Source organism: Ixodes scapularis, unplaced genomic scaffold, assembly GCF_016920785.2.
Source record: "Ixodes scapularis isolate PalLabHiFi unplaced genomic scaffold, ASM1692078v2 PGA_scaffold7__128_contigs__length_106722199, whole genome shotgun sequence".
Taxonomy (NCBI): domain Eukaryota; kingdom Metazoa; phylum Arthropoda; class Arachnida; order Ixodida; family Ixodidae; genus Ixodes; species Ixodes scapularis.
Window position 1 is genome coordinate 22,094,122 of NW_024609882.1, and position 9,281 is coordinate 22,103,402.

Below are 9,281 nucleotides of genomic sequence, written 5' to 3' on the forward strand. Positions count from 1 at the left end.
ACTAACCGAACTAAATTGTGATGTCTTTTTTTTTTATATATATATTTTTGCAATTTTTTATTTTTCCATGTGTTGTAGATTTCCACAAGATTGGTGGATTCGAAGTGCTGGACCCGCTGCTCCACTTCCCCGATGCGGTGGTGTGCTCCAGAACGTCGGCTCTGATCGCAGAGCTCGTCCAGAACAACCCCTACTGTCAGCGGGAGGCAGCCGGGCACCTCAAGACACTTCTCAAGCTGATTGACACTGCCGAGGACGAGAATGTCCGCATCAAGGCCCTCTATGCGGTATCCTGTAAGCTCTCTCAAGTTTTTGCGCCGTACGTGGATTGGCTCAAGTGTTTGGAACAAACTCTTGCAGCTTCGAATGTCTTACCTGAGGCCCTGGTATAGTGTACAAAGGCACAAATACTGGCTAGAAGCAGTGTTGGGCAAAGTACATCTAAAAAGTTATTGAAGTAAAGTACAAAGTAAGTGAGAGGTTATGTACTTCAAGTAAAGTAGTAAGTATGCCGGGCACATTGTATTTGAAGTAAAGTACTATGAGTACAATGCACTTTCAAAGCAAAGTAGTTTTTAACACAATCTTTCATGATGCCTTTTCATTCACCTATACAGTGTTTTTTACAGCGGAGCTGTTGAGGGCTAGGTTCCCCAGGACCGTGTCCGTGTATGTCGACACAAACCTGCCCGGACAGCTACCGCCATCTATTCGCCTCTCCAGCTCGACGCTCGCCCTCCCGCGGTTGAAACAGGAAGCGGTCTAGTGAGGGTCCCCCGATTCTCCTGCTCAGCGGGCACGGCGGAACTGCGCGCGATCATGGCTCGCGAAATGTCATTTCCGAACCCAAACAACACTCTTCACTGTCCCAACGTAGTGCTGCAGCTGGTATGGGATTGTACCTTACTGGAGAGTTTTAGTATTGTGCATAGAAGCAAACGCAAGCGGTGTGCATTTGCGTTAGAGTTGCAAGCCCTACGTTGTGCGTGTGCCTCATCGCCGTGCGCCATCCAAGACCGTAATTTTGGGCTCCGCGCACACACAGTGTGGAACACGCAGTGTGGAACACGCAGAGCTAACGCAAACACAGCGCTTGCGTTCGCTCGTATACGCAATATTAAAGCTTACAACTGTTTCATCGACTTCCAACGCCAATGAAACGTGCGGCAGTGAGCAGATGTGCAAGCAAGTAGGCTTTCCTTCGAAATGGAAAGGCTGAGATTGGCAAAACGACGGAGCGTAAAAATGAAAGTAACTTAATGTTATAAAAAAAGTGGTAATCTAATTAGATTTTTTTTACTTTTGGGTACTTGGTTTGGAAGGATGTTGGCGGCGATATTGGACGTTTTGCCGATTGTCAAAAGTCTCGACTTTGATATCAAAATATATTTTACTCACAATTAACATAATTTTACATGGATTTCTCACATTAGCTAGAATGTTTTAATTGATTTTAGACTATTTTTATTTTATTACTTGGTAATTAAAAATGCTGCAATTGGCACCAGTGATGATAATTAGAACTCTTTCCGTTGTCATATTTGTTCGCGCGTTTGAAATTAGATCATAAGCAACAAATTGTATTGGAGCTTGAAAAGTTATGTATTAAGATATCGTAATTTTAATATTATTATTATTAATTCAAGTCGCGGCAATGTATGCCCCCAATTAATGCCAAGATCACTAAAATATGCCATTTAGCCATAATAGTCTTCCCAGAAAGGCATAATTCTATTTTATTTTTATCATATAAAAACTCTGACGTCATTGTCAAGGTAGACGAACAGTCAAACACTGGATGTAATATGCGTCACGCGTTGCTATAAAACACACACACACACTTCAGCTGTCTGACTCGGATTCCGCCTTTGGGTTGTTTCAGTGAGAACAATGTTTATTAATTTATACGTTTTGTGGTCATATTGTAAAAATTGGAATTATTCTCTTATTTTTGTGCTGGAAATAATGCTAAACAAATTAATCATCTAAATACCCCAAAACCCATTAAAAGGCCCGCAGTTCATTATTTCCCATGACAATTATCTGAGCGAGAAAAGGTAGCGAGAACGCACAAATATCAGCAATGATTTTTTCGACAACCACTACTACAAATATCAGCCTGGATCGAACATATATATCACAATATAAAGTTTCTGCGAACTACCTCTTTAACTAAATAATTACGATGTGAGACACATCTTGAGTTACGAAAGAATCCGAAACTAAGACCTATATCGAGAAATTAAATCCAAAATAGAGATTAGTTTCGGTTTCGCTCCAGAATTAAAACGCATATCCTTGCGTAAATATTAACACTAAACACCGTTCTTGTTTTCAGGGTAAAGAGGTGACCTGCGTGCATAACACCCTAGCTTCCTCGTATTACCAGAAATAATTTGTGTCGCTCAGTGAAGCCAGCACACCAGACAGGCTGAACAGCGGCGCGCATCTCCGACCCTCACTAAACCCGCCATTTTGGAAAATGAGTGGCGCCACTTATAGTTAGTTGGAGTCGCGAATAAGCGACGGCGGCAAGCACACAACCAGTATGGTTTCCGCCGTCGCTCGTAGATGGCGGCAACCTTTCCAGCTATAATAGAAGAATGGATAGTTGGGCGCGTTGGTGAGAATTCATCGTAGGAAAGAGTGCGAAAAACTGACGATGACGAAGAAGAAGCACAGAGTGTATCGAGTACAGCTCCGCTGGTCTTCCTTCTACACATAAGTGGAAAGGCTGAACGTTTTTTTGTTTGTTTTTTTAAACTGGTATGCATGTTTTTTTGTTTGTTTTTTTAAACTGGTATGCATTGTCTTAGGGGTAATCGGGGATGCATCAGTTATTTTCGGGAAATGACAATGTATATTGGATAAAGTCAAGTGGCCACAGAGTAGTAGTTTTACACTCACTGGCAAACTATTTAATGCACTCAACTCATAAATGACTTATCTGTCGATAAAGAGTCATTTTGTAATACAAAACTAACAAGACCAAATTTGGGGAATGAACTTTGAAGTCTGGAACTGTATTTTCCTCGCAAAACACTGGAAAGAATACTTTAAGTGTTGTACAAGTACATACTCAGAGAATTTACCTTGACTAAAGTACAAGTTTTCTTAACCTAGTGCTTGAAGTGGTACTTTAAGACCAATGTACTTAAAGGGAAGATGGGGCACTTCTACATTTGAGGAAAAACGCTTGAATTGCGTTCATTTGGCATTCAGAATAACAGATATCACAATTATATTTCAATGCGACGCACCGGAGAGCCATACGAGCTATTTCAAAATAGGGCTGAAGCCCCGCCTCCCTAGCCTTGGGCAGCCAAACGATCCGTCGATGACGTCACGTACAGCGACTGTCTTTTGCGTTTTTCTCGCCTTTAACTATACTTGCGCAGCAAATGGTTTGGGTATTCGGATTCACGGGGTAAAAATACACTAGAATTCACTTCTAACTCATTTTTCTCAAGAAGCTCCGTAGCCTTCCCTTTAAGTACTTCCCAACACTGTCACAAAATAAACAGACTTCATCTGATTAGGAGGCTTGATTCTGTTGCTGCCCTAAAGGAGACAGCATTGGATTGTCTAGAATTATCCTAAGAGTTTTACCGGGAGAAGGTACCTTAATCTTTGGTTAACTTTTTTTAATCATGCATGCTGTGTGGGGAAGCCATCATGCATGCTGTGTGGGGAAGCCATTGCTGTCGTTCTCAGTGAAGTACGGTGGTGGAGGATGTTGCAGCGAGGTATGAGGTGATATTGTGGCGAGATGTTCACATTGTTTAGGTTATCTGCACTTGTGTTGCATATGTAATGTCATGTGCTCGTGTTTGGAAGGTAGGTCATTTGATGCTAAGGAAATAATCTATCTTCTGTCCGTCCAGTATTGAGAAATTCATCGCACAAACAAGAAATTACAGGATTCAGTAGGTGCTGCACTCACAGGTTTTCAAACTTTCAAGGCCAAAATATATTACATACTGGTTTAAAAAAATATTGGTAGCTTAAAAAAATGTAAGTTCACAGCTTGAGTTTCCTCTGTCTCACAAGTTATCTTCAGCACTGGCAGGGGCAAGGGGCACCAGCACGTGGTTTTTGAAAGTGCTTTCTATGCGCGTTTGCTCGTGCACAGAGAGCACAGAGAGCCGTACCTCTGCCAGCTCTAAAGATAACTTGCGAGATAGTGTGTTATGATTTCTAAATAACTAAGGTAATTGTGTAGTGTGTGTGTTTAGACAGCGGGAATTTAGTCAGCCAGCCAGTTAATGGTCGGCTGGTGTCTGCTCTAGACGAGAAATTTAGCAAGCGTGGTACCACTGCTAGCCTAGGGTCTTTAATGTGCACCACGCAGTAGCAATACACGACCGCACGCCAATACGGTGCATATACAGATCGAAACGGGCAGAGAGGTAGGGGATTGCCCAGAACCTTGGGTCCTGCAGCGCAAGCTTTGGCTCTAAGCCGTGGTGCACTGGCACACTTGGTTACCAATCCCCAAATTCTGGATGGCCCGACTGTGAAGAATTGTCTTTTCTCGTCCAGGCATGGTGCGGCACAACTTACCGGGATACTTGGAGTTCGAGAAGCAGAACGGCCTGGCAGTGCTGATGCGGACCCTGCAGAGCAACGTGCTTCGCCTCAAGGCCAAGGCCTGCTTCCTGCTGTCGTCCCTGTGCTCACAGCAGACGGAAAGCAGAGGTGACTGTTCCACGCATAGACGGAGGCATATAGCCGGCTAGTTAGTCGGCTGCTCGTGGCCTGAAAGCTTGCGCTATAGTCACTAAATAGGCTACGCTTCAGGCAAGGGGATAAAGATGGGAGCATAGTGTGGCGAATCCTGGGCGCCGGGAGAACGACAGAGCAGCGGGGAAAGAAAGCAAACAAAAGGTTAGGCGCATTCATTTTGCTGCAACGGGTCGAGTTGCTCAAGCGCTCGTCGACTTTATTCAGTTTCATACAACGCGCAATTCCGGTGTCTTCCCTGCAAAGTAAGCTAGAAAAGAATGAGGTACAGATCTTACGGGCTGTGTCTTGCTGCTTCTTTGTGTATATTAAGGCGTCGCCGGCGATACGGGTCCATCGGGACCACCAACCGGGACCGCCAACGGTTCCGAAGCAGCCCAAATGCGTGGGAGCTTTCCCTCTAGATTATAAAGGCAAGAGCCTTATTTGTCCCATTGCACAAAAAGGTGGTGTGGTAATCAAGCATGTGCCGCTGAGTCGTATGCTCAAGGACGACGCCGTCCTTTGCGTCATCCTTGAGGTCGTCCCAAACGTCGTCCTATACGTCATCTTAGAAGTCGTCCTAGGCGTCGTTCTTAAGGGCTTCCTAGATGTCATCCAAGAGGTCTTCCGAGAGCTCGTCCTCGGCGTCGTCCTAGACACCATCCTTAACGTCGTCCTAGAGGTCGTTCTAGATGCCGTACTTGGCATCGATCTCTAGGACGTCGTCCTAGGCGTCGTTCTTAAGGTCTTCCTAGATGTCGTCCAACAGGTCTTCCGAGAGGTCGTCCTCGGCGTCGTCCTAGACACCATCCTTAACGTCATCCTAGAGGTCGTTCTAGATGCCGTACTTGGCATCGATCTCTAGGACGTCATTCTCGATGTCATCCTGTACATCATCCTGAACTTTAATACGTGTAGAAACATTACTCGAAAACATTTCTCTCATGGGACTATAATGCTTTCGTCTTCCTACACGTAAGCAGTCGTAAGTGTACTCCTGTAACATTTTATATTAACTCTGGGTTCAAGGTGACGACACTTCAGCCGTTGGATGGATGGATGGACGCTAACGACTGCACCGCCGGCGCACGGAGGAAAATCGAGGAATGAAGTGCCGATACTTTAAGCACATGGAGCAGATCTTAATTGCGCTAGGTTTGCTTCCAACATCATAGTGCCCGGCGGGTACGGTGTTTGGAACGTGTCTTCGACCGGTGTGTTTGCTGCGTCCTCATTCGGGGTCCTCGACGTCGCGCTCGTGTCATGCCGTTGCCTGCCATGATCTTGGCGGTGTCGCACCAGGGAAGGCGGATGCAGCAGACGCCCGTTCTACTACAGGTCGCTCTCCGGAATGACAGTCCGCGGAAGGCTCGTCGGCCGGAAGTTGGAATACTCCCAATGACGGCGACACTCACATTTGCCGGTCTTTTTTTGCCGGAACTGCTACGGCCAGCTGCCAGCTTCGCGTCACCCGACAGCATGACACATCGTTGGATGGATGGATGTTAACGGTTATACTTTTTGTAATGGGCGGTAGCTAGTGCCACCTTGCCTAAGTTTAAAAAGATAAGCCGTTCCTGTGATATAAAGTTTGTTGCCACCCGGGCACCACCTTAGATGCACGGGCAGCATGGTGACGCCAAACGCACCGGTCGAAGACGCATTCGAGGACCGTTCCGCGGTTACATCGAGGGGCTCCTGGACTTTTGGAGGGAACGCGGTTCAGGACCGGAGGAGTCGTTTTCGCAACTGCGCCGGAGGAAATACTGTGGCATGTTCGAACGATGGCTGCATGTCAGTTTCTGCAGAGCAACTGCTTGAGAGATATACACATTTTTTTCCCCAAGTGCTCCGTTATTGGAAAAATCAAGTTGCTTTGGGCATCTGCTATTGCATGCCTCCGACCACCTAGAGATCCATCTAGAGCTCTCGTTGCTCGGATCTCAAGAAAGGGGCTGCTGCATTTGAAAGTTTGGAAGTCAACTTAATGTGGGCCTAAGTTGACCCAACTCTCCACGGTGTGTTCTGAAACTGGGTTCCAAGGGACCGAAGAGTCTGTTGGTGTAATCCCTAGGGCTTCCCCGAGCATTTCATTTTTTCTAGCTCAGACTGAATTTAAACTATTTACTTGAGCCACGCATAATATACTTTTCGAGCCAAACTATCCAATTTTCCTTCCCACCGTGTGTTAACAAAGTTCCTAAGATTGCAAACCGTTTTACCACTATATTGTATAGAAAGAGAAGGAGAGTTTATGGGGGATGGAGACGTCGACATATCCATAACATACCGCATTGGCATATTTACAAAAGAAGATGTACTTAGCGATGCTTTTGAGTATGTCCGATCACTGGCCCAGTCTGCCGGCGTTTCTCCTGCCGATCTTCGAACCCCGCAGCAGGAGAGCACGCCGCATCTTGTGGCACGCTTGCCGCGACGCCACAAGTTTACCAGACCTCACGGTCTTATAATCTCCGACACATTGCAGATGACGAGTGTACCCTTCTCATCTTCCCTCGCAGAAACCTTGCTCCAGATGGGGTTCGTGGAGCAGCTGGCTGCTCTGCTCCGTCACGAGCAGGGCCCCCACAGGGAGCACCTGCTGGGAACGCTGGCCACCCTCGTCACGGAGTGCGCGAGCGCGCGGGATGAGTGCCGTCGTCCAGAGCTGCAGCTCGAGGCCACCCTCCGAGAGTGCGTCGGCTCGGCGAGCGGCAGGGAAGAGTGTCGCGAAGAGAGGGACCACTGCGCGCTGATCCTCGCGACTTGTTTCAATGACCGTTCCCACGAGGCCCCAGAGATGGACAGGTAAAACGCTTCGGGAACAAAAGGCTCGGCGAGCCGTGCCACGGGTGCTAAATTATCGGAGTAGGCGTTCCAAGGGCCGGTTCAGACATTTATGTTTAGGTGCGACCGAGCACGTTGCAATCGCTCGTTAAGGCCCGTACGCACGGTTGCATTTGAGCGCGTTGCGTCGAAAAACTGCCGAGAGGAACGGGTCGTCCGTGCCTCGTAAGGAGCACGGCAATTATTTGGAGTAGCAGCTCGGCACGGATGTCCCGGTTACTCGCGCAGTCGCGTCGCAGTCAAACGCTCCCAAATGCAATTGTCTGTATGGGCCTTAACCGATTACAAGAGAACACACTTGCATCACCCATTCGATCTGCGTACATCTATAATTCCTTTCAGCTCGAGTCCAGACGCAGTTGACGCTACGGGCTAATTGGACCAATTGAGCAGCGTCAAAAGCGCAAGTCACTGGGTCTGTTCTGGTTCAGTGTCAATGAATCACCGACGAACACCACGATGGTGCCCTTTTGTTGCCGTGTGATTGGTCCTGTCAGCTCCAAGCGTCGGCTGTGTCTGGACTTAGGGTGAAACGAAGTAATAGACCAAAGGTTTCCCAGCGTGTGCGAAATCAAGTCTCCGCACCGTCAGCAAGTAATGGTTGCTTATAACATTGTCAGAGTTATTTTAAGCGCACGGCGCAGCGAGATATACGCAGATCGGAATTGTTCTAGGACTACCCGACAAACGACGCCTTAGTGTTCTCTCGTGGCGAGTGACCATGAGCAGTTGCAATGCAGTAGATCACACTCAAATGCAAATGTGACGTTCAGCCTTAAGAGGCCTGCAAGGAAAGAGGATTTGTTTGCTTTGTTTTTTTTTTTCAACATCATATTAAGCTGTATGTTTTCCTCAACACGAAACGAGACATTCTCTTTTTTCCATTAAAATGATGCTAATGTGCATTTTATTGAAATTGAAGAGTTGTGTCGTTGAAGCCGTCTTCACTTGAGCGCTTCCTTGGACGTCTGTACACGTGTGGTTGCTGTCTGTAATAGGAACAAGCGCTTTTTTTTGTTTTGGAAGTTTCCATGTTTGCTTGCAACGTTCTGCCCTCTGGAACAGAATGATTAACTTCCCATTCGATCTATGGTTAGACTTCCCTGACCCTGGCACTCTCGGCGCACGCTTGGGCTATCCAACTGGGAACGAATCGCTGCGGTGCAGAACTTAGGTGCAGTAATTTTTTAAAAAAACAAATGCAGCACCTGCAAACTGCGGTTCTGATCCCCCAAAGATTAGAACAGCAGAACGTTTAAAGGCGAAGGCCTTATACTTCTCATTACGGTAAAAGTCGGCGTTGTGCCCGAAAGATGACTATAAAAACATGTCATCCCGATTTGAAAGCACACAAAAGACGAGGACAAAGCAAGAAAACACGTACGACGGGCCCTTCTACCATCAAGCACGCGCCGCTAAAGGTCAAAGTGGACGCGCCTCAGAAATAAAACGCAAAGAAAAGCGCAGCAACGCAGATGCTTTGTCAGGGAAGCCGTGGAGCCGGCGGAAGCGCCATGCCTGCGCAGTGGGGGAATGCCACTGCCGGAGTGCCGTGTGCAAAAGGAAGACGTGGCGCGATGCCTCCGACACGTCAGTTGCGCTTCGGACTTCATCTGCCCTCGTTGCGTGCTTCGTGCGATGAACTACGTCTACATTTATGGTCTCAACATTGGCAGCAGCATCTACATCTGCGGTGGTAGACTGAATAC

General features: G+C 47.1%; 1 protein-coding gene across 1 annotated transcript in view; it reads left to right on the forward strand.

Annotated features, from left to right (window-relative positions):
- The window catches only part of LOC8052119 (hsp70-binding protein 1), a 31,495-nt gene that overhangs the window by 6,617 nt on the left and 15,597 nt on the right, over positions 1-9,281 (forward strand). Inside the window, exons 3-5 of the mRNA XM_029973602.4 lie at positions 79-294; positions 4,543-4,698; positions 7,248-7,533. Of these exons, the coding sequence (XP_029829462.2) occupies positions 79-294; positions 4,543-4,698; positions 7,248-7,533 (658 nt within the window). The remainder of the gene's footprint in view (positions 1-78; positions 295-4,542; positions 4,699-7,247; positions 7,534-9,281) is intronic.